We start from the raw sequence: 27,905 nt of genomic DNA, 5'->3' as shown, positions 1-27,905 counted from the left end.
TACTTAGTAGTTACAATACTATAACAAATACCAGTTTATCAATGCTACCTGTATTTTTATGTCCAAAAATCTGATGTAGCCTACCACAAATCCTCCATATACTAAATACAAACAAGACAGCAAAATATGAAGAAAGGAAATTTGTATCATCTAATGCGATTAAATATAAAATAGTTCCTTAGATTTTTCACCACATAAGAGCTATTAATCCAGGCAAATAAAAGGATTTCAGGTTAAAAAGTGAAGTTTTTTCACCGGGATTATCTTTATTCAGATGCAAGAAATGACCTATGAAAAGTATTTTGCAATGTCATGTTCGCAGAAAACTTTATTCGAGATCAAAGGCCGTAAAAATAGGTTTTCTAAAGTATCTCGTAAACTATTACTTTTAAAGTATCTCTATGGCAAGGTTCTTTACAAAATGTTCCAGGAAGTGGTGGTTTTTGGAATTTGGTAATTTCAATGGTTTTTGAAATATTTAATTGATTAAAATTAACTGTTTAAAATTATTTTTTGCTATAGTAGAGACAGAAAAAACGTCTTCTCATTCTAACTGAGGTTTCAAGTTCTTGTGGGACGGTAGTTTATATATTTTCATCAAATTAAGCAATTACTATTCCTTGAATATAGATGTATTAAAAAAAAAAAAAACTACTTAAAAAATAAATATCACGTTATCAGATTTTACGAAATCTGATTATATTATACCCGTATAATCAAGCATACAGCGTATTAAGTGCAATTTAATTATTATTGCATCAAGTGTTTACCATCGTAGACTGATAATAAAATATCATTTTATAATTAATTGGTCTCAGGTGCTAAATATATTAATTTAATTTGCATTTAAAAAGATTCAAATATTATGCCGACATTATGTAGGTATATATGTATATCAAGCAATATCGATCGAACGATCGACATTTATGTAGACAAAGAGACAGACAATACTCACTGTAATCACTATAACTTATTCGGATGAAATCATTAAATAAAAAATGTTAAAAAATTGATTTTTATTTTTGAAAATATTTTATGAAGTAGGTAATGCAAAAATGTGAAATGATATATTGGTATTTAAGACATTTCTAGTACAATCTACTCGTTATAAAAGTGGTTTTCCAAAATATTAAATTCACAACTTTTTTTTTTTAATTTTAGAGGAAGCATTGGGAAAAAGTATAACAAAGTTGAAGCGCTAGAAATTTTAATCGATAATTATTTTTTGACCATACATACAGATCCACTACCCAACTTTTATTTTATATAAACTAGATTTCAAATACGCAACATATGCCCTAGAAGGGAACTACGTAGTCTTAGTGAATTTTTTGAATTGTAGCAGAAATTATACTAAAAAGATTATTCAATAAAATATAATAACAAATACACGACATAATGAATTTGAAAGAGATTTTGAAATTTTTTATAAAAAATCGATGTTATAATTTTATAAATTGTAGCTATGCTACCAAAATAACAAGCAGAAAATTCGTTCTTTCTGGAGTCAAATGCGGCCAGAAATTACGCACATCGATTTGGCAGAGAAATTGAAATGTTTTTAATAGATGTTTTCGAAAAGCAAACACAAAATAATTATTTCTTGAAATTATTTATAATAAATAGAGTTGGCATTAACTTTTTATACCATGCATATATGAAATATATCAAGGTATATTAATTTTAGTCCCAAGTTTTTTTTGGTCTAGTTTCCATAGAGTTCCATTTCCGGTTCTATAGAGCGCATTTTCGATTGTCCACCCGTTACATTAGAGATCTTAACGTTTCGCACTTGAAATACTGAAATCATACTGGAGAGCATACAGAAGGAGTAAACAAAAAATTGGGAACTTTTCGCTTGAAGAAAATGGATATTTTATAACAAGGAAAAGTATACCTACAAATATTTTTTACTACATTAGTTCCAATCTGATATCAGAACATGCTGTCTCTTATCAAACTCTGGAACTTATGATAAAGTTATTTTTTGATTGGTTAACTGCAAAAAGAAATATTGAGGTGTATAGATGAAAATTGCTCACCCTGTATAAGCTATGAAAATTACTACTTTAACAAGAAAAAAAATTGCCTGCTTGGCTTAATGTGAAGCTTATATTAAATGGGTATGCATTATGTCAAGAATCAATCTCATCTTTAATTTTAATTCGTCGTTTTTTTCTTATGATTCCTCCGAAATTTACGAGCATTCGATGAAGCACAAGTATTAACGTATAAAAAATTTTAATTGTACCCGCTACGAACGTGAAATGAATATAAAAGGTTGTTTTGACCATTTTTGGTTGTATTTTATTTAATTGATACCTTTACATTATATTCAAATTATAATTACAGGGGCACGAATATTAATGTGTTCGTAATGATTGAGTACTGAGTGTTATTAATCTACTTAAGTACGTATAGATATGCCTCTGTCCTTCTTAAGTATGCTTAACAATAGGAGAGGGTGTAGTACCAGGGATTACAATTTATATTAATGTGTTTTGCAAACAGACTGTTTGATCGGACTATTATTCTTATAGGAACTGTATATTCATTGAGAATTTAATTACAAAACTACTTCGATAACAACTTGCTATCCATGGTTCAATATGATAATGTACAATAAGTCACGTTCTGGTTAGGATCACTCTCACAGCATCATTAATTTACGTGATTGAGACATTGAAATCTTTACAAATTCTTATCTTCGATTTCTAAGAGTGTCTAGTAATAGCTTCAATTGGCATGTTGTTTGAACCAAAGTACATTTTACGTTAAAAGCTAAAGCATGTCATATAAAATCCACAATAATTTCTGGTATAATGACAGGAGACGGGTTGAACTTCACCCATCTGATAACCGCAGATAAGACATATTTTATATGAAATTTTATTGATTGATAAATTTATGATAGCTTGCCTATCGAAAAGTGTACATTATTATTTTCAATTTAATTAACTATTTTTATAAAGAATTTTTCAGACAAGCCTATACCATTGAACACCAAAAAATGTTATTTTTATTTTACTTGAAACAAAGGTACACGTTCTTTTGGTTGTCTACCTTCTAATAAGTAAACTTTGTCTTCACATAGTAGCGATTTCATAGATACCAATAGTACCAAAAATAAATCATGAAATTTGAAGAAAGTTAAAATTTATGTAAAAATGTACTTAAATATTCTGATTTCGAGTCATAAAAGCACATTTTTCTTTTAAAATATTAAAATTAAAAATCGTAATTTTTAAACTGTATACTTTAACACGTGACCTAAAATGCGGGTAAGTCCTGCTGTGATGTCATAGCGGTATGAGTCATAGACCATCAGTTAGTTCAGTATAGACAGCTGATTATAATATATACATAGATAATAAGTATTTATATTTCTTATAATCAGATGTCTATGAATATATCTATCAAACTTATTTGTGTTATTTCGTATAGTGATACCCATATTACGTCATCAAATTGGATGCCCGCGTTTTTGACAGTTTAAAAAAGGTTTAAAATTTAATTTAAGTTTTTGGCAAGAAAGCGTGTGTATTTTTCCGAAATAAATTTTTGGTGGCTTTTTATTAGCAAAATCAACATTTTGAAGTAATTTTTCAAAAATAGTGGAATACCCTATTGTTTGTTGAGAAATTGCATGGTGATTCAAGGTACCTTATAACACGAGGTACCACACATTACCTTATACTTCTTAAGTATGCTTAACAGTAGTATATATAGTCGGTTATATCGATAATGTCAGGTATATTATTTGCATAATAATTGTATCATTTTTAAATTTATTAAGCCTGTTAAGTACCGACTGCAAATTATAATTATCTTGTTATATAGCGATAATACAAACGACATTTTTTATTTGCTTACACAGCCTGTCAAAAAATCAGTACAAAAATCAATATGAAATTTAATTATATCAATAATCTTTTTTTAATAATTTTGTTCTCTTTGGAAATTTTATTTCTTAACATGTTTGGCGACATAAAGACTAACAATATCTTTATATAACTTTAAAATTAAGTATATAACTTTAAGGTAATTAAAAAAATATTTTATTTGAATTGACGCCAATCGTATTGTTATATAGAAATCGAATCATTATCGTTAACTGCGAAATTTCTCACTTTTACTGATTTACTCATTTTTAAATATTTTTAGGAATTAAAAAAATCACACTCGTGGCATCCTCGACAACCGTAAGATGGAGCCATTTATAAAGTCTTAAAAATAATTTAAAAAATTGAAAACTGCATATCTTTTAGATGCGTAAAACAATCCCTTCAAGTGTTATGGAAGGGATATAAGTAAGATCAAGAGAGGTGAAGGCTATAAAGCGGTGGTTCTTACTTTTAAGTCCAGTGAAGCTTGGCGGGTATCAAGCTAGTTATTTTTATAAAATAGATGAAAACTTCCATACATGGTGCCACCTAATCATGGTGCGAATTATGAGGGGAATCGGTTGATACGATAAAAGCTCAAAGAGAAATGAGATGATCATAACAATTCTGATTTTCGTTAATAGTTGACAGATTAACTTTTTTACTTCAATTTTCGTTGTGAAAGAAATAATCATCTTTCAGAAAATTAAAAACTTGCATTCTTTAAAACAAAAATCATTTAAAAATTGCATTAATTTGTCATAAGTACACACAAAGTATAACATTCATATATATTGGGTATTTTAAGAATGATTAATAGTATTTTTTTCAAATGCTATAAAATCTGTATCTGTAAGTGTAAACCGTAGCATGATTCTTCATTGTCCTTAATTATTTATAACATAAATTTAAAGTAGTAAATACGTTTCAGATTAACTTCAGATGAAGAGAATCATTAATCATTTTTATAAATCACTAGTATTCATTTGGAATACAAAGAATACAAAAAAAAATCCATACTTTACACAATACATTTAATCTAAATTATAAAAAATTTGTTAGAGAAATGCTCTTAATATCTGCATGAATATGAATATTTGTACATTCAAGTAATAGACTACATGGCCATGCTGAAAATTTTCGGGTGAAATGACTCAACCAGAATCAATTTAATAATTATTTCTTATTCAAATTTTATAATTGGGAATTAGCTAATTTCTTTGTTTACCGTCAATCACATGAAAACTTTTCTTTCACTTTCAAATTTGGGCGCTGAAATTTCCTCAAAGATTTGTCCATGGATTTCAAAAATCATTAAATAGCATATCAGATACTTAATATATTTTAAGACCTCAATGATTTTTATACAAAAAATAAAACTGTAGAACCCATCACCATAAGATTGGTTTGTTTTATTACAGAAAAATGATGTGTTGTAAAGTTACAATAAATAAAGCCCCCCTATCGTGTTATTATTTATAAAACTATGAAAAAAGTGTTAATGATTAGAGAGCAAAGGCATTTACAAACCAATAAAAATCAACTATATATATTAAGATTCTTTTGTTGCAACTAACTAACGCACTAACTTCTTATACTAAGATCAAGAAAAATAAATCAAATTTTAAAAATAAATAACTAACAAATTCTTTTTAAAAACAATTTTGCTTGTTGACTTGATTTAATAATTCGATAAGCCATTATGATTCGATAAGCCATTAAGGTTCTAGAAAGTCAATCTACTAAAACTTTTCTAGCTAATTTTCATATCTTTGTTTTAGGATAACATGTTTGTCAACAAAATTTTAGTATATTGGCAAATTAATTTTTTTAATATAAGTTAATACACATGAGAAATTTTAATAAATACGTTTATGTGATACTGAATCCTAAATTCAAGAAAAAAAAAGATAAATAAAACAAAAATTACATTTGAACAACAAAGATAAATGATGAATTATATATCGAGCGTATAATTATTACTTGGAAGTCTTTGATATTACAGTAAAACATATCACATCATATAAATATATTTTAGCACTTTCCATTAGAAACTTCCCAAAAATATTTTTTATGACTCTGTAACTTGTTTTGAGAATTTTTAACGATTTCAGTAATATGAAAACTTTAAAAACTGTAAAAAGTTATTTATAAATTTTTGATTAAAATTGGATAATATTGGTAATTTGTGTTTTCAATAATTTATTGAGGTTTTAACTTTATTTTAAAGAGTTTTTCTTTTAATTTCCACCGACTAGTTTTGGAGAAATCTATAAGAACATATCAATCCATCTACCCTTTTCTTTAAATAAGAAATAATACACAATTGCAACATTTTAAATTGAAAGGAAAAATGGGAAAAAAAATCGATGATTTCATTTGACTGTATTGGACACTTAAGGATGTATGAGCATGGTAGTGGGGGCACAAATTTAAAAATAGATATTTTCAATTTTAATGATAAATTTATATTATTACTTGACGATATAAGACGAAAAGTATGAATAAAATTTTTCGATATCTGGCTTACTTTTCAAAATATCGAAAATTGAAAATTTTGTTTAATTATTTAGCTTTCGATATTTCGAAAACCAAGACACATATCGAAAAATTTTATTCTTATTTTTCGTCTACATTCATGAAGTTATAACAAAATTCATCATCAAAGTTGAAAATAAGATAAAAATAATTTCAACCCTTAATCTACCCTGCTCTTACATCCCTTATATGGACGGTGACACTTAGTTTTTTTCTTTTCTAATTCATTGCTAATATGTTTACTTTCTATTAAAAAGTTTTTTTTAAATTTGTTTTCATTCATTCCAAATGAAAATTATCAAAAACTTCCAAAATATGTCGTTTTTTGAGATTCCTCCATAAGAGCCAATGTATTTTATATCGATTTTTAATGACTTTTTTCTTAAAAATTTGCACGGATACCTAAGCTGAAATTTTAACCACATATTCTTTGAGTAAAAGACTACCTACAAACAAATTTTGAGCCTTTAAATCAAACATTGTTGTCATGCTCATACATCCTTAAATAGTCTTACTGAGTTAATCTCAACGGTTTAAAATATAGTAAAGCAGTTTAACTGCTTCTATTAAAATTTAAAAAGTATATTAATAATATTTTGACGCCTTTATGCTTAATTAGCTACTTGATAAATATAAAAATAACTATTTAAAAAATAAAACATAGTTTTAAAAAAAAAAATCAAATTCAATCTTTATATAATAAAGTAGTATATTGAAGTTCTCATTTAATAAAAAAAGAATTTTTATTGTATAATTTGTGTATTATATATTTTTAATTTAATAACGATATGAGTATTATAAAGTACACATACTTAAGGTAGTTACTTTATTATGTGGGTACGTACTTAAGTCACATCAAATTAGGGTATTATTTATTATTATTATATGTACAATTATCAATTTCATACTTATTGTTAATCAAATTTAGAAGAAATATTTTTATTAAGTTCACTGCTATAAAAAAATTATAGTTTAAAAACTAAAAAACATGCTTTATTGCACTAACAACTGAAATTTACAAAATTTAAAAATCCCCCGACAAATGCATTTCTTGTAAAGCGACTTTTGGAATCTTAGTTGTAAAATGTTCTCAATCAAGACGATTCGACCGTTTAGGGGCTACGATACCACTGAGAAACACACAGACCCACAAATAAACACTTTAAACTTATAACACTTTTTATACCATGTATATATGAAATATACATAGTATATTAAGTTTCGTCCCAAGTTTGTAACGCTTAAAAATATTGATGCTACGAAAAAAATTTTGGTATAGGTGTTCATTGAATCACCTAATTAATCCATTTCCGGTTGTCCGTCCGTCCGTCTGTGGACACGATAACTCAAAAACGAAAAAAGATATCGAGCTGAAATTTTTACAGCGTACTCAGGACGTAAAAAGTGAGGTCAAGTTCGTAAATGAGCATCATAGGTCAATTGGGTCTTGGATCCGTAGGACCCATCTTGTAAACCGTTAGAGATAGAACAAAAGTTTAAATGTAAAAAATGTTCCTTATAAAAAAATAAAAAACTTTTATTTGAAACATTTTTTTGTAAACATCACTGTTTACCCACGAGGGCGTTAATTAGGTGCAAATTTTATAGTATGTATTAATATAGGAATATCAGTTGTGTGTGTGTGTGTCTATTTAAAAGTGAATACTTTTTGTTATTTACGTGACGTCAAAAAAACAAACAATTGCGCATCAACACTATGTATTATAGTACCTATGTATTAATATGGGATTATCAGTTATATATGTGTGACATGTATGTTTGTGTAATGTGACAGAGTAATCAACACTGTCTATACATGGTATTTCAACAATTAACTCAGTCAATTTTCATATCAGATGAGATGAAAAGTATACTTAGAGAGCTATCAATTTTTTTGACAAATTTTTGGAAATATTTTAATTGAAATTGAAATATTTGAGTTGACTTTGTTCTTTTGAATTATTGTTTTGAATTACCTAATTGAACGTAACTCTAAGCTCGTGCTTGAAACAAAGCTAAGAACCCTCTTCGTTAAATTATCTTTCGAATAAAAAAAAAAACTAAAATCGGTTCATCCGTTTAGCCGCTATGTTACCACAGACAGACTAACACACAGAAACACATACATAACGGTCAAACTTATAACACCCTTTTTTTTAATCCGGGTGTTGAAAAGTGAATAATAATTTTAAAAATAATGATATATGAAAATTATGGTATAAGTTATAATGGACTCTATAAGTTTAAGTGTGTCCTTCGTGGACAGCCAGAATAACGAAGATTATTTGAATAAATTAATGAATTATATTAAATTCAACTATTCTAAATATTGTTAAAACATGTATGTACAACTAATTAATTATAAATTCATTAATTACATACCACAAAAATAAATTATAAAAATAAAACAAAAATTGATTGACGACTGTTTAATCATGTTTAACAAAACAATTTTTTTAAATTAATTAGAGTCAATCGAGCCGAGCTAGGTGTTAAAATAATGAAAGGAGAACTTTGAAACAAACAAAAAATTATATTCCCACAATACCTTAAAGTATATCTGTATAGAAGACTAGATAGATATTCTATTGGTTAAACTGTGAACAAAATTTTTAATCAAATAGTATATTAGAGACCTATTGTACTTACAAAAAGAATTTTGTGTGTATATAAAACAAAAACCTATAAAATAACTTACACAAGGGTTATTTATGGCGCAGAAAAAGTTAAATTAAATTAAGTCGTACGTAGGCGTACTAAAATTTTTTTAATCTCCAATTTCGATAAAACTTAGTATATAAAGTAATTTTGACCCAAAAAGTTCAAAAATCGAGTGCATTTGACGACTGGTCGAATATTTTTCGAGATACCGGCAAAAATCGATCCAAATATTGTGATAACTCAGAAACTATGCATCCAATCATTAAATTAACCCGTTTTTTATACTTTTTGGATCAAAATGATCCCATCCGCCGAGTTTCATCAAATTCCAAAAAAAAAATTTTTTTGCAATTTTCTCGATTTTATCAAAGGGGTACCCCTTAAAAAAATTGCAAAAAATCGAGAAATTTTTTTTATCTCCAATTTCGATAAAACTCAGTATATAAGGTAATTTTGACCCAAAAAATACAAAAATCGTGTGCATTTGTTGACTGGTCGAATATTTTTCGAGATACCGGCTAAAATCGATCAGAATATTGTGATAACTCAGAAACTATGCATCCAATCATTAAATTAATCCGAATTTTATACTTTTTGGATCAAAATGACCCCATCCACCAAGTTTCATCAAATTCCAAAACAAAATTTTTATTGCAATTTTCTCGATTTTATCAAAGGGGTACCCCTTAAAAAAATTGCAAAAAATCGAGAAATTTTTTTTATCTCCAATTTCGATAAAACTTACTATCTAGGTAATTTTGACCCAAAAAGTACAAAAATCGGTTTTAATCAATTACAATAGTTTATTATTTTATTATATAGTAATAAACAAAACAAAAATACATGTATTTGATTATGAATATATTTATTTATTAAACAGAGAATATAAAAATTCATTAACATTTTAACCTTACATGTGTTTTAATAAGATCAAAGAATTAAGAAGGCTATCGAATTAGTCAGTCAATCATACAAGTTTTACATTTAACATTTCATTTAACGACATCTAGATAAGTTCTACGCAGTTCTACAGTCAGCAGTCAGTAGAAACAATTACGAGATAGTAAAGACAAATCTTCGTACAAGCGAAATTTACAAAATTTCAAAAACCCCCGACAAATTTTTTTGTTACGGAACCGTAAACTTGCACTTGATATCGAAGAACACTCACTCTCCGTTAAATTACCTTTCAAATGAAACCAAAAAAATTAAAATCGGTTCACACAGCTACGCTACGATGCCACAGACAGACAAACACACAGACACACACACATAGCGGTCAAACTTATAACACCCTTTTTTTTAGTTCGGGGGTTAAAAATAGTCAGTAGCATTAAAACTAAAGAATACTTTCAAAAGTTCCTTTGAGCTATTTCTGCCATACTTTCAATTATTTAATTTCTTAAATTGTGATCTTAGCTTTGTTTACGAAAACTGGTAGTGTTTATAGTAATTTTGCGAATAACTCGTAGCCCCTAAACCATTTAGTTTGACCCAAAAATTACAAAAATCAGGTTCATTTGACGACTGAGTAGATAGTTTCTAAGATATCGACCATCATTGTTCACGATTCGATACAATCTTAGACACCTGTCTTGGAATTTTTGCAAGTAAACTGACGGTCTTGTGCCAACAAAGTAAACTAAAAAAGAAGCATGGAAAGATTAATTACTAAAAAGGTAAACATGAAAAGTTCATATCGCTCTATTAAAAAACTGATGTTTTGCTTTAGATATCTTCTTAAATCATTGATTTTAAGGTTGATACTTAGTCTCCTAACTACATGTAAAATGTAATTTTAACATTCAGTTTTTAAATGAAATAAAATGTTCGCTTGTTAATTAAAATAATGTTATTATATTAAGTGTTAAGAAACCATTTTTAATTGAACTATTGAATATTTAAGTAAATATATTGATTGAATATAGATTTGAATTGTTCGTAGTATCTATTCATTTCAAAATAAGTGTCAGCTTTGTTAACTATTTTAATGTATAATTAGATTATTTTTACTTGTAGCTTGTAATAGCTATAATATAAATTTTTTGAATAGTTTAACTCAATATTACTGACATTCAAACTTATATGTAAAAATGAATCGCTGAATGTGTTGCTCAGTTGCCGTTGAAGTACGAGAATGGTTCTTACGGAGAGAAAAATTTTAAAAACTGCCTGAAAAAGTCTAAAAACAGCACTTTTCTATGTTGCAATACAAAAGATTCGTAATAATAATTAAAAGTTACTTTGAACTTTCATACCATACCATAAAGTTTAAGTGTTAGTAGAGGGATTCCGGGAAAGCAAAACAGTTGAGTGACGTTAGCATCGTATAAATATTAATGTAAATATTTGTCAATATTTATACTATTGTAACATTACTCAAAAACAAATTGTCTATGGTAAAATTTAAATTGTCTGTGGTAAAATGTCAATTAAAATATGTAAACATCTCTTTGATGTGCATCTAATAATATTACTAAATCTAAAAGCTACAAATTTCTATAAAATTAAAAAAGTGTTGTGTGTTTGGGACTAAATATGCCTATAGGCGGACAAACTTAGGCAGAAGAACCCGAAATGCAAAAAAAAAAAAATGAATCGACTATTAGACGGTATGAAGTTTCTAATTAAGTAATTTTATGAACACCTATCCCATAATTTTATTTGTAGCATAATTTTGTAGGCGTTACAAACTTGGAACTCAACTTATAATATACTCTTCTATGTTTCAAAAATATAAATATGTTACTCTTCGAGCACAATGCCGTTTTTATCATTCATAAGTCAACTTCAACTATAAATTATTTCGGAAAAAAATCATTACATCAATCACATCTCAAATAATTTAAACATATGTATAAAAATTGACATTTTTACACCTGAAAGTAAATTATTAAAATCATTAAAACAAATTAAATACCTTTGTACGGATATTTAAGTGAAGAGCCATTATAGTTAGGTCGCCACTAAGAACTCCATGCAAAATATACCTAAAAAATTATATAGCAATTTAAAAAAAAAAAAAAAAAAAAAAAAAACTTTCACTTTTTGCTTAATGGGGCACCTGCTTACGGCAATATTATATACCTATCCTATAAGTACATACTTGTTACACGCATGTTAATAACAAATAAGTACATAACGCCTTTTTGTTTTACAAGAACTACATATGTTAATGTTGTCTTTGCCGTGTGGAAGGTCTTAAATGATTGATGGCATAGTAAACAAAATATTGTTGTCAATTTATTTTGAATTGTGACAAATATTAATGAAATAAAAAGATTAATTGGCATAATTAACCGATAATCAGTGATTATATATTTATAGAAAATATAAATAAAAATAGAACATACAATTTTCAATGATGACACAAATTTTAGCTTCTAGCCTCGATCCTAACTTCGCTTATATATACGAACCGGAAAAAAGTATATATAAGAATTGCTCGTTTAAATATTTAAGATAAGACTGACTAATTCTTAAAATAAAATTTGAGTACTTAACACATGAACTCAGCAAACCGTTTTAAATTTTCTGTAGAAATCTTAGTCTCTTTTATGAAAAATCGACTAAACCGATTTTGATGATTCTTTATCTATTTGAAAACTGGTGCTATCCGTGTGGTCCTATTTCATTTTAATCCAGTTCTGACAACGGCATCCATGAGAAAACCATAAAAATCTTAAATTTGCATTAAGTATGCATGACAAGAGGACGAATAACTCAATATCACGCCAACCAATTTCGATTAGTCTTTTTTTAGTGACAAATTAGTTAGTGTACTTCAGATTCACTAAAAATCACAAAATTAAAAAAAACTTTTAACAAACCGACTTCAAGAGAAAAACTTTTCCAAAACAAATTAATATTCACTAAAAAGTAAAAAAATAACGATAATATATAATGTAGTTAAAATTATTGTTATTTTTGGAGTCGGTGTCAGCCAAGCTAATGTAGCAAACTGTTCTGTCAGAGTTCTTTCCTTGGCTGACACCGCCTCCAAAAATAACAATAATTTTAACAACATTATATTATCGTTATATTTTTACTTTTTAGTGCATAGTAATTTGTTTTGGAAAAGTTTTTCTTTTGTAGTCGGTTTTCTTTTTTTTTTTCTTTTATTGAATGTGGTATTAAAATTTAAATCCATTCGCAAACTAATTTTCTAATGATGTTTTCAGAAAACTCGAGTGTTTTCGATTGAAATGAAAATATAATAACTTTAATATTCTAACGTTTTATATTCCAATTTTTTTAATGATTCATTTTTTTGGATAACTGGCGCTCAAAAAATCTTATATGAGCCATAATTGAAAACGAGATTAAATTTCAATTTTTTATTATAAAATAACAAATAATTATTACATAAAAGATTTTAAAAAATAAACAAATAAAAAATTATATTTAATTACTCCGTACAAGACATCTGCTAATGTAATATACCTACTTCTTTCTGTAACAGACTAATTGAAATAATCTGGTAAGAAAAATTATATATTCATAAAAATATAATTACTTGAAAAATTAATAATTTATTATCGTTGAATACCAACTGTTTTAAATATTATTATTATTTAACACTAATAACCTATATATTAATATTATAAAAATATATTTAATATAAATTTAATAAATAATTAGTTTTTTTTATTATCATTAATTAAAGATTTTTCCTTGTCTCTGCTTACAAAGTAGTTAAAGGTGGCTACAAAATGCTTTTAAAGAGAGGGAAACGTCATCAGAAACAGATTACTCAGTTTTTGATTCAGTAAATTAATGTTAATTAATTATTGACTCAGTAAATTAAAAAGTATAGTAAAATTCATTTTCTACTTCTTTGCTTATGATAAATATTTCTATTTGTTAGCGTTTAATAAAAATATTTATATTTTACTGAGTCTACCTTTTACCAAACCATAGTGACCACCAAACTAAAATTTTTACCCTACTAAAAAACTGAATAATAAAATGGTTAAATGCGACTAAAGAAGTTGTTACTTGAAAAATTTCGTTAATCCATTCACAGCTTTGAATCTGCAATGGCAAATTCAAAACAAAAAGATAGTCAGTCATGGATACTTTAGTTGGCATCTATGAACTTAAAATGCCATCTATGAACAGTAATCAGAAGTAACCAAAGATTAAAATCACTTAGTTAATAATTAATTGTACCGCTTATACATAGACATAGGTGTCGTTTTTTCGATTGAAAAAAGTTTTTTCCTATGTTACGGTGTTATATTTGTAGCTATATTCGTAGCATGTTGTTGATAAGGCGAAACCATAACATTTTACCACACCAAATATTATTAATTATAAGTTTTCACTTCAAAAAAACTGAAAAATTTTAAAAAATATGAAATTTTGTAAATTAAGGTTCGCCCATCGATAAAAAATAATTAAATATGTGCTGAGTAAAACGTCTGTACACCCTGTACTGCTGTACTTTTCTGTTTTCGATGTTCGTAACGTTAAAATTATATATGTTGAATTTTTTCCCCTGATATTTGGTGACTTCCTGATTCAATACCCTATATTGAGTTGTGCCTAAAAAAGGTAATTGCGTAGTTTATCAAAAGTATTGGAACTAAATGACAAATAACATTTATCGATTTTTTTTTAAAAATAATAAAAACAAACGACCCACGAGGGTGGGCGGCTTCTCATACGTTATAAAATCGCGGAAAAAAAAAACAAAAACAAAAAACAATATAATAAATAAGATGTTTATTTATCTACCGGAAAACAATTCTTTGTTTAACAAACCAATATTTTTTTTCTGCTGTAACAATAAATCGCTTTTTATTTAAGGGCCACCTGTACAAGTCATCAAATGAAAAATTGTGAATGAAATCAATCAAATAAAAAAAGTACAATATTTTTGGTGAATATGTCCTCATAATTATTAAATTTATATCGTTACGTTTCAACGAACAATTTTATTTTACAAATACAGGATGAACTAGAAAAAATTTATCCGACAATCAAGACAAACAAGATTTGTTTTGAGTCTATTTTACACTTTAAATACAGTTTATTAAAATAAATAAAGATTCCACTTTTGAAAACTTACACTAGCACAAAAAATTTTAGAAGATTAACAACATTTTGGAATATTCAAGGTTTTAAGCGTAGTTTTATTAAGATAGGAAATCCTATAATTTTAGAAGATTATAATAATAAAAAAATAAATTTTTATTACAATTGTATATAATAGTTTTATAAAAATTTGTATAAATATTGTATATCCGATTTTCTCGGACCTGGTAAATTTTCTTTCCAAAAAATTTTCTGTTTGATCAAATGTCTACTTTTAAAGATGAAATACTTTAAATATTTGCTACTATTTTCTTATTTGACGCAGTCGGGTTTTTTATTATTATCTTTTCTTTTATTTTGATATCCTATAACCGAGAAGTTACATTAGAAGTTAAAATATATGCATACATACCTACATACAAGATACGCGAAAGGGGCATAACCACTCCTTAACAGTCAGATAAAAAAGCAATAAACCTTTATGAAGATTTGTCCACGTTTTTTGCGAAAATTTTCAGTGAAAATTATAAATATAATATCTGTTACCAAGTATCAATCATTTAAAAATTAGGGTAATTTAATTATCATAATATTTTTCAACGAGTGTCGGGAATTTCATAAATAAAAATTTTATTAAAACGTTTATAACATAATAAAACGTGTAAAACTTCTTTGAACTCGTTTGACTTTATTGTAAGTACATATAGGATAGGAATGATTGTTTTATATCATCAGATTTAGTTTATTTCCGTCATCCGGTACATCATCATATATCAAATATACAAAAAATACTGGGTAAGGAATACGATTTGTTTTTTATTGAATTTTTTTTTAAAATAAAATATAGCCTACGTTACTTGCTGATAATGTAGCATTCAATAGGTGGAAGAATTTCTTAAAATCGGTGAACTCAAATATAACGGTTTGTATATATTTTCGTACAAACTTTCATCCCCTATTTCATCCCTAATAAACTCACAATTTTTAGAAGTGCCGATACAGTAATGCCTTGATAATTTTTGAATTTAGTATATTAATTTTAATATTTTATTACTACTTATTTAACTTTTCATTATTTCTCGAATATTTTCAGGACAACTACCAAATATTCTCATCACTAGAAATATACATACGGAGTGATACATAACCACATTGATTTATTTAAAGAAATCATTATTAATTTTAAAATAAAAAGTATAACTAAATAATTGTGAAAATGTTGCTTTCAAATTTGATAAAAATTATTTATATATGGCTATTTTGTTTTCAATGTGCATTTTCTTTGAACGATTATTTGTACTTTAATCAAAAGGTTTTTCCAAATTTAAATAACTTATCGGATTCATGTGTGAACCAAATGAAAATATTCGAAACCAATTTTAATAATGGTGAAAATTGGGCATTAAAAAGTATGTTTATATATATTTTTTATATTATAATAACCAAAACAATACATTTTCCTGTAAAAACTGACGGTTCCTTAAAAACTGACTCAAAAGCGAAGCGTGGAATGGCACTTTCAAAGCCATGATAAAAAAGATGATTAAGGACTTTTAAAAATACCCTTATTATGAATTACAATTGTAACTTTGTTCCATGTTATATACCGCCAAATATACTTGAACGATTATGTCAAAAGTTTATAAATAGATAGTATTATTCAATTGTCAATCTACTATTTTATAGTTGATATTGACAGAATGTTAATTTTTAACCCCGACTTAGAAGGGGGATGTTATAAGATAAACTTGATTTTGATTTTTTTTAAAGGTTATTAAGTCGAGAGTGTTCTTAGCAATTTTAAGTGCTATGTAGCCCGATTACAACTAGATAAAAACATCTTCGCCCAACTACACTCGATAAAATTAACTTTCAAACAAAAAAGAACACAATATCGGTTCCTGCTTTTAGCAGATACGACACCATAAACGAATCTTACAGACCTGATTTTCATCGAGGGTTTCTTTAAATTTTTAATTTTCTTCATAAATCTCCAATTTCAGTGGTGGATGCTTCATCAAAACATAGTTCTGGGTATTTGGATTTAAATACCCGAAATTTTGGATCATTCGACGAATGTATAAACATTAAAGCTGAGCAAAACAATCAAAATGATACTATTTATGGGAAATATTGTCTAATAATGTTCAACTTAAATGTCTTGTTTGAATCAAGTTATAATCGATTGAACAAGTCATTATATTTATTCGATGAAAAACGTCTTAATTTAATAAGAAATTTTCCATATGCATCAATTGTAATAAGTCCAATAACATCAGTATGTGTTCCGGCCAAGTGTTCTGAAAATGATATCAAATATTTGATGTACAATAATTTTTATGAAAATATGAATTATAATGATTTCAATGTTGACTTTTGTCAAACCACGTTAGATTCTCCAGAAATTGATTGGTTGGATATCATCGGAATGTAAATAATTTTTAAGTTGTAAACGATTTAAATTTGATTAATTTCCATAAATTTTAGGATAATATTTACATCAATTATATTAATTAATTTATTTTATACAATGTATGCTCATTGTGTACCGCATAGGAACTCTGGTAATTTTATTATTAAGTTTTTCTTGCATTTTACTCGGAGTGAAAATTTGAAATTTTTCGAAACAGATTTTCGAAACAAATTATGTTCTATCAATTTATAAAAATTAAATGCGCAAAAGTGTTGGAAAAAAGTTAGTAATACTTCTAATAAGTCGCAGAAACAGAAAAAAGTTTGTACGATTTGTTCTCAAAATAGCACCCAAATTTTCATCTCTCCATTAAGGTCTTTAAAATGAAAATTTTGTGTATAATTTAATATTAATGTTTGTTTTTCAGAACTTTGTAAGGTATTTTCTTTGCAATCAAACTTAGCTGAAGTATTTTCCTCGCAAAAATCTCCAATAAGCTGTTTGGATGGAATTCGAACTATTTCGACAATTCTAATTGTTATGCTACATGTTTGGCGTTTCATCATTTTGCGCTCTTCACATTTAAATGAATATACTGCTTTAGAGGTATTAAGAAATTTCGAAACATAAAGCTATAAATAGAAGTAATTTTCTTGTAAATTGCAGTTTTGGTATTCTCCTCTATCAAATTTGCTGGAACATGGACGAAATGCTGTGGATACATTTTTTTTCTTAAGTAGTTTCTTAGTTATGTATAATTTCCAAAATAAAACCTTAAAAGGACAGCATTTTAGTTTATGGAAATTTTATTTAAATCGTTATTTCAGGTATGGTATGCCTTAATGCTAAATTAAGGATTTTACTTCTTAAATACTCAATTTCAATTTAGAGGTAATTTTCTATATTTTCAAACTTTGTATATAAAGAAATTTTAAATGGCTTTCTGTGAAACTTTTTCTAGCCCACACTTAAATGTTCATTGGATCGTTCTGATCAAGAGCTCTCAGGGCCACAAAATTTTTTATCTAAAAGATTGTATGCATAGTTTTGATCGCCCTTAGCTCGAAAACTTTCAGGCCTTATTCGCTGGGTCTATATTTAATATTGAAATGAATAGGTACACCAATTGAAATGTAACCGAAGCTTTTCAATAGCTTTCATTGAAATCTATTACTAAAACCATTTTTGATTTTCTTAAACTCCATTTCTATTTCAAGGTTATTTCCTGTGCTACTTATAGTTTTTCTATTTTATATAACTTTGGGAAAGTTTTGTGGTAAGGGACCAATGCATGATAATCTTGATGTAGAACACTGGCGTAAGAATGCATGGACCCAGATAGTTGGGATTGCTAATTTTTATTGCCTATCACCTAGAGTTTCAGTGAGTATTGAAACTACAATATTGTTAATTTTTGATAATAAATAAAATTTCAGTAAAATTTTTTAGGGACTTGTACATTTATGGTATGTTCACTGCGATACTCAATTATACCTGTTAACGCCAATCGCATTTCTAGTCTATTTGAAATTTTCAAAGAAAATTAGTCTAGTCTTCATTTGTATTGTACTACTGGTGTCTATTGCTTCTGTTTTCACGGGCGGGTTTATGATCACTGGTAATTACGGAATGTAAGTGCTATCTCAATATCTTCATGGTGAGTTCATTTGTTTGTAAAGTGTTGAATCATATAATTAAATTTTCTTGTAGTTATGCAGTTAAGTATTGGATTCAGTTCTATTCGGTACCTTATTTTCGTGGAAATTCATGGATTATGGGTTTGTTATGTGCATATTTTTTCATTCCCATGAAAACTTCGCCATTGAAGTTAAATAAAGTAAGTTTTAAACATTCTGAGACCGTACATTTACTTCCGTCATAGACCTTTAACTGTTTCCTTAATTATTATTTAAGTTAATTTTCGTTAAAATTCGGGTTACATTTGAATTTGGAGAAAGTTTTACTAATAGGTAATATCGACAATTCCCTTTCGCATTTTTTAACAAAATGTGAAAAAAACTATAAAATAGATGACAAACTTCAATTGGACAAAGCATTTTATTAAATTTTTTAAGTTGCTAAAGCTGATGGATTTCCTGAATGGAGAGGAAAAAAATTAACCTTTGAATTTTTTTAAGCTTCAAATTTATTCATATTGGATTATTTCCATCTCTATAATTTTGTTCGCCTTTTTTGGAGATGCATCTATAAAAATGTGTGAAGATTGCCAAAAAATATTTTATGTATACTATGATGCGCTTATTAGTATATTTTGGTGCTTGGCAATTTTTTGGATAATTATTTACTGCTTTCATTTTAAGGAAGGTAAGATACAATATAATTAATTTTCTTGAATCACGTTTAGCTTTATGATTTTAAAAGTCTGTTATTTCTTTTTTTAGGATTTATAAATAAAATTTTGTCATACTACGTATTTCAAGTTGGATCTCGATTATCTTATTCAATATATGTGCTTCATTATTTGTTGCTTTATTACAATTTTATCAATTTAAGAACAGTTTTAGTGTTTTCTTTAAGGAATTTAGTAAGTATTATTTAATTTAATGCCTAATAAATAGGTTAGAAAATTAAATTCTAAGATGAAAAGTTCTCTTCCATTACCCATTTTAATTAATAACTATTCGTGCATCGGATCCAAAAATGAAAGAGGACTTTTCACCTCTTTTTTGTATAATTATTTCTAAAAAATAAATTATTTTTTTTAGGTGATTTCGGGCTTAGTATACTTAATCCTGACAACAATTTTGGCAATAATTCTAACCATTTTCGTCGAAAAACCATTCTCTAAGTTGTGTAATAAATTTTTGACTAAGTAATTTTTTATTTTTTTTACTATCCGAAATTAGACTCTTTTCAGGTAATGTGCTAACAGCTAAGAAGAGCAAAAATTTTTCCATATGAAACAGATTCGAAAGAAATTGAATATACGAATCTAACTCTATGTATACTTTGCGTCAGAAAATTTGCACAGGTTTTACCATTCTAAGTGACATTACTGTATGATGTGTTACAGCTATATCACTAAGAATGGTAAAACCTGTGCATAGTTTTTGACGCGGAGTATATAATAAAATAAAGTTTTGCATTTAAAATGTTATAATAGTAAGAAATTTTTAAATTCTAATAACAAAAAAACTAAGATTTTATCAAAAATTCAGTGGTACTTCAAAATTGAAATGGAAATACAACTATAAATATACATTTTTTATTCAAACGAGGTGGAACCATCTTATTAAACTAAAAATAATAGTACCTTTCTGTATCACCAGTCCTTCTATCTTAGATCACTTATGATTTTCAACTGAAGTTCTAATGCCTTAAAAGTCTAAATTTTCAATAACTAGAAGATGACTGCTTTGAACCCCAACAACTTCTGTTTCCGACATATAACTTACCTAATATATAAAGATTTCTCAATAGAGGACAATTAATTGGACATACTTTAACAATTTTTTCGTCCACAAATAATATATTTTGATTGGATTTTAAATATTAAAATATTGTTTTAACGAATTTAATAGTTGCCATTTATAATCTCCAATTATTTTAGATTTATTATATAACGTATAATCAGTACATATATTTTATTGTTAGAATAATGAGCATAATAGTGACCATAAAGCATAAGTGATTTACAGCAATAAAATTACTAGGCAAATCAGATAAATATTCCGGATAATTTAAGTATACAAACTGTGAGTTTGTTTAAAGACTATGATTCATTTTAAACTTTTGCAATTTGTATCATTTTATTGCAACCATCAAGTTTGCAGTTAGTCAGAATTCAGTATCATATAATCTGAATGGAAATCGCAAAAATCGGGTTAATTTAATGATTGGATGCATAGTTTCTGAGTTATTTCAAAAACTATTCGACCAGTCGTCAATTGCTACCGATTTTTGAACTTTTTGGGTCAAAATTACCTTATAAACTAAGTTTTATCGAAATTGGACATAAAAAAAATTTCTCGATTTTTTGCAATTTTTTTAAGGGGTACCCCTTTGATAAAATCGAGAAAATCGCAAAAAAAATTTTGTTTTGGAATTTGATGAAACTCGGTGGATGGGGTCATTTTGATCCAAAAAGTATGAAAATCGGGTTAATTTAATGATTGGATGCATAGTTTCTGAGTTATCACAATATTTGGATCGATTTTAGCCGGTATCTCAAAAAATATTCGACCAGTCGTTAAATGCACCCGATTTTTGGACTTTTTGGGTCAAAATTACCTTATAAACTAAGTTTTATCGAAATTGGAGATAAAAAAAATTTCGCGATTTCTTGCAATTTTTTTAAGGGGTACCCCTTTGAAAAAATCGAGAAAATCGCAAAAAAAATTTTGTTTTGGAATTTGATGAAACTCGGTGGATGGGGTCATTTTGATCCAAAAAGCACAAAAATCGGGTTAATTTAATGATTGGATGCATAGTTTCTGAGTTATCGCAATATTTGGATCGATTTTAGTCGGTATCTCAAAAACTATTCGACCAGTCGTCAAATGCACCCAATTTTTGGACTTTTTGGGTCAAAATTACCTTATAAAATAAGTTTTATCGAAATTGGAGATAAAAAAAATTTCTCGATTTCTTGCAATTTTTTTAAGGGGTACCCCTTTGAAAAAATCGAGAAAATCGCAAAAAAAAATTTTGTTTTGGAATTTGATGAAACTCGGTGGATGGGGTCATTTTGATCCAAAAAGCACAAAAATCGGGTTAATTTAATGATTGGATGCATAGTTTCTGAGTTATCGCAATATTTGGATCGATTTTAGTCGTCATCTCAAAAACTATTCGACCAGTCGTCAAATGCAACCGATTTTTGAACTTTTTGGGTCAAAATTACCTTATATACTGAGTTTTACGCATATTCAGCAATACAAAGTTTACTCTTTCGATAAATTACTCGCTTTGTTAAGCAAAATTTGTCAAATAAATACTATTTTTATGTTGTGTTAAGACTATCAAGCATGGACACTTATTTTATAGACATACAACATCTCGGCGCTTATCTAGCCTATAGGCATCTTGTCCATAACGTTGATAAAGTATTCATCCATTCAAGTATGTAGTACATCGGACAAGATATAAATAAATAATTGTTTTGCACAAAAAATAGTAATTTTATTTGTTTTCGACAGAATTAAGACATTTTGTTATTTATCTTTTATTTTATAAAACTTTTTTTAAATAGATTCGAGCAAACAATTCATAATAAAAACGTATTAGTGAGTGCATAAAAAATTTTGTATTCAAAGTTGTATAAAATAAAACGACTCGTAAAATTTAGAACCAATTGTGAAAAAGTTAGATTGACCAGAAAAGAGAAGAGCAGAAGTTGCGCCAAATATTAATATTTGAACGCAATATAAAATAATTAGATGTCAATTTACTCCATTCGTATACGAGGTTTGTTAAAAAGTGTAAATTTTGCTTCAGATGAAAAATTTTTCCATGTGGCGCCAACTTAATTGGAAAGTATACCCATTGTATACCGCATGTATTTCGTAACTTAGCGCATAAAAAATCGATAACATAATTTTTCACTCGTACCTGTATTAACAAGAAAATAACAACGTAAGAGTGCTTTATTACTTATCTATATTCGCAGCATCCTTGAGTAACATAAATCAAAAGTTCGGAAAAAATCTTTGGAGTTTCAAAAATAATCTGATAGACTACTAAATTTTATAAAATATCTTATAATGATTAAGTGAATTTGAAAAATAAATTTTATAAATAAATTGTAATAAAAATTCATTTGTAAGTGAAATATATATTTTTGTTAAATCTTTGATTTAATATCGTATATGTCCAAAAGGCATTACAAGGTAAAATATATATGTTTGAGAATCGCGTATAAAAATTATAAACAGCACAGGAGCGCATAATAAATCAATACACATACCGGTAACTATTAACTACTGTGCTCAAAAAATAAGGTGACATTGTATTTATTTTAAAAATACTTTATTTATTCTTCCAAATCAATTTCGTCCTCTTCAAAGTAATCCCCTGCCGATGCAAGGCACTTATTCCAACGGATTTTCCAATCTTCGAAACACTGATTGTAGTCACTTTCCGGGATTGCCTTGAATTTCCTCTATCGTATCAACGGAGCGGTCTTTTGAGCTTGCTGAACAGCCAGAAGTCGCATGGCGCCAGATCAAGTGAATACGGTGGTTGCATTATCGTGGTGTAAAAACCATGAATTGTCTTTCCACAATTCCGGCCTTTTTAGGTGGATAGCGTTACGCTAATGACGCATAACGTTGGAATAATATTCCTTGTTGACTGTTTGGCCGGGCGGAAGGAATTCATAATGCACAACAAACGCGTGCAGTTTAATTTCAAATGTCACCTTTTTTTGGACACAGTATTATACCCATTCAATAATAACGTTTTACGATAATCTATAGCTAAAGACACTGCTTTCATGACAGTAAATCTCTGTCATTTCGCTTGAGAAAAATTTTACACAAAACCTTCCCTTCAAATTCAATTTAAAATTACCCAACCATGCAAAAATAAAAAATTTATATGGGTAAAAATTGAAGTAGTTGCAAAAACGTCTTTCCAAAGAATTAAAGATGTACTTTTGTTTCCCTTATAAGTCAATAATGCAAGTTGGCTTTTAAAGTATGCTCAGGTTAAAGTCACCAAATCGTTAATGTATGTAATAATTGGAATGTAAGACACAGAAAAAAAAAAGTTTCATGACATGTAAAAATACCTAAAACTAATCAAGAAGGTTCTCGATTCTCTAATACGCTTTTGTACATATAAGTTTTGTTGCTACGATCCTGCATAAATATCACTAGTGATTATTGGAATATTTATGGGGGCAGTACAATCCAATATATCTTATATGTTAAAGAAATTACAAAAAGAAATCAAGTCTCTTCGTCCTTGTAGAAGAAGATAAATAACAACAGTTGAAAAGTATATTTAAATTTTCATCCTGATATTGGATTCTGTTTATTCACTCACTAAATTTATTTAAAAAATTCAATGCGAATTTTGATTAAATAAGAACCCGAGATAATTTTCAGCTAGGTACTTTTAAGGTTTTATCTATTTATTGCTGATATAAAAGTGTATGACGTACATGCATTGAAGTATTCTGGGTTTGCATCTTATACCTACATTGTAATCTCTTGCAAGAAGATTGCTTCTATAGACATATTTTCTGACCGATAACATTTTAGTACAAAAATCTAGTCGGTTATTGTTTTGTAAACGTTTTATATTATGTTAAACAATATTATTAACAATAAAAGCTCTTTTCTAATGCCAGTTTTCATCTTTCTAATACTACAACTGCATATTTACAAACTTTTTGAAGCCGACAATTTAATGGCCATTACAGTTTCAGTTTTGTTTTTGTTTTTCAGGTTTTAGAAAACATAAACACAACATAAACTCAACTGTCTGTTTAGTGGAAAACCTTGGTTAAATAAACAGTCTGACAATAGAGAGATCGTTCAGCTTTTACAAAATTTCGAAAATTGGGATGCAGCTTAGGTAAGTAACATAATGTAAATAAAGGTGGATGGGAGTCAGATGGTAAGGTAGATTTCTGCACAAGGGATTCTATATGATTTCTGTATTTGAGATGTCGATGTTTGCTCGCCGTGGCTGAATAAAACCTCTTAGTACAAGAGACGGTATAAGGCCGAATTTCATCGATCTGAAATGAGATGGATGAGAAATATATTTTATGAAATTTTATAGAGTTTTAAACACTCCTATCATAGTTTTTCTGCCGAAAAGTGTTCAGGCAAATATTTTTTAAAAAAAAGTCGTAATATCACGTTGTAAGAGTCCAGTATTTAACCATAAAATTTTGAATAGCTCGGAAAATTATGTGAAAATTGGACATATTTAAAATAAACAAGGTTTTAGAAAATAAATTTTACTATATATCAAACAAAAATTGTCATCCTGGATTGTAACATTGCTTAACATTCGGCATTGATCCATTTTAGATGAAGTAGACTACAACGATATCAAAAATACAACATTATACGACTGATTTTTATGATCCAAGGAGTATCCTTTTAAGTATGTTTGGTTAAGTATTCGCAGTAAATAATAATATTTAAGTACAATTTATTCTTGTATATTGGTTTTATTTGTATAGTGATTTTGTTGTAGCCATTGGTTAGCTATAAAAAATTATTTGTGTTGTTTTTTTTTTATTGCAAGAACACACAATGCAAAATTATAAAATTACTTGTTTTAGCACAGGATTTTTTTAATGGTTTTATCTTAATTTTATGTATCAAATTTCATACGATTACAATTAACCAAAAATTTGGGGAATAAACGGTAGATTATACTATCTACTTCCGTTAACCTTTGTGATCTCTGAATAACTTTAAAAACAAACACCATCACAAAAGTTCCTTCATCTCTATCACATACTTTCCTACTAAATTTGGGTCTCACTTTTCAAATTTGTCATCAAAATTAACGTAGATTTCAAGAATGTGGAGTCCTGGTCCCCGAATAAAGCACATTAGTGGTAGCTAGCGAAAAATTGGCCCATCACAGCTGAAAAGAATGGCCCAAAATTAGTGGGTTACAAAAAAATTCAAATTTTTAACTTTATGACGTCATCAGAATCCAAAAAGTTTAATTTTGCTTTATCACCTCCAAATTTTATCCAATTTTGATAAACCAAGTATGTAATTCTACTAAATTTGGGTGATACTTTTCGAATTTATCATCAAAATTAACCAAACTGTAATAGATTTCAAGAATGTAGAATCCGGGTTCCGGAATGAAGCACAAGAGTGATAGCTAGCGAAAAATTGACATCACAGCTAAAAATAATGGTCCAATATAAGAGATTTTCTAAAAAAATTCCAATAAAATCGGACCAAATTTCCTGTGTTATCAAAAAATCGAATTTTTTTACTTTATGACTCATCAGAATCCAAAAAATTTAATTTTGCTCTATAACATCCAACTTTTATCTAATTTTGATAAACTAAGTATGTAATCCTACTAAATTTGGGTCATACTTTTCAAATTTGTTATCCAAATTAACCTAGCTTTAATAGGTTTTAAGAATGTGTATTCTTGGTTCCTTAATTAAGCACATTCGTGATAGCGAAAAATTGACATCACAGCTGAAAAAAATGACCCCAAATTAGTGGGTTTCAAAAAAAACTCTAATAAGATCGGATCAAATTTGCCTGTGTTATCAAAAAAATTGAATTTTTAACTTTATGACTTGTAATATGACGAAAACTGAAAGAAGAGCAAAAATTTTGCAGTTATTTTGCTCCCAAAATCTATGCACACCTCCTGGAACTGCGTAAACTAGGATTACACGCATTTTAAACCAAATGAAGGTATTAAACCGCTTTTCAGCTTGCTGAAAATTAATTCTTCAAAAAATTTTAATTTGATTGGCCTACTTGTGATATTGTATCATAAGGATGATATTGTATTATAATGTCTCCTTAATTTTGTTGATCCGTGTACTTAGTAGATGTTCGTAGATAGTTATAAAATTAAAATAAGAAGTAAATTAGTTACAAAGTAAATTCATGTATCATCTTTGTCATTGATTCTGTATAGCTCCGTTTAAATAAAATTTATATTCTTGATTTCATTTATGGCTCAATTTAACATTACAAAGATAGATTAATATATATATTTATAACTATAAACTTATTTATTTATATTATAGCCATGCTATGTGTGTATAAGTTCACTTAAAAGTTAAGCACACTTAACGACTTAACTTAGAGCAAGATATCGTTTAAGTTTAGTTGTGTATCACATCAGTTTGTAAATATCATGTCTCTGGAGATGTGTGTTGATGTATGCTGTTACAAAAAATATTGTTTACAATTTATTCTTTCAAGAAAATATTGCAAATGAAACAAAGGATATAAATTAATTGAGAATAAAAGGAAATAGATAAAGGGCTTTACTTTATAGTTCGAGCAAACAATTAACCATCGAAAAGAGGCGTAGTTATTCTCAACTTCAAAAAAATTGAAAGAACTCAATCAAATTTCATGTTGTAGCTTGATTATATCATACCTTGACTATTACAGGACCACTTCTTTAATTGCTCACTTAAAATTGATAAGGTCTCGTTAAGGAGCAAGCGTCCATATAGGCTGTAAGTAGTTTTGAACTTTCAACTTGCAAGACATAAATGTGGCCAATTTATCTTATTCACTAAGATGAAAGGACTTGAACTCATGGATCCTTGAACTCCAGACTTGAACTCATGAATCCTTGGGTAACATTCCCAATCCTTGGAATGGGAATGAAAACCTTTCATCAAAATAAAAAGGGTTTCTTTTGAATTTTATCGAAATATTTTG

General features: G+C 27.6%; 1 protein-coding gene across 1 annotated transcript; it reads left to right on the top strand.

Moving 5' to 3' along the window:
• Positions 1 to 17,652: 17,652 nt before the first annotated feature.
• LOC123291685 lies at positions 17,653 to 21,183 on the top strand. The gene is made up of 7 exons (XM_044872058.1): positions 17,653 to 17,686; positions 17,963 to 18,141; positions 18,202 to 18,362; positions 18,753 to 18,918; positions 18,985 to 19,166; positions 19,246 to 19,372; positions 21,151 to 21,183. The coding sequence occupies exons 1-7, from the start codon at positions 17,653 to 17,655 to the stop codon at positions 21,181 to 21,183; spliced, it is 882 nt and encodes a 293-aa protein (XP_044727993.1).
• Positions 21,184 to 27,905: the final 6,722 nt, after the last annotated feature.

Source organism: Chrysoperla carnea, chromosome 2 (assembly GCF_905475395.1).
Source record: "Chrysoperla carnea chromosome 2, inChrCarn1.1, whole genome shotgun sequence".
In the NCBI taxonomy this organism is placed as follows: domain Eukaryota; kingdom Metazoa; phylum Arthropoda; class Insecta; order Neuroptera; family Chrysopidae; genus Chrysoperla; species Chrysoperla carnea.
Note: the sequence above shows the minus strand (reverse complement) of the source record. Positions and strands in the feature narration are given on the sequence as shown.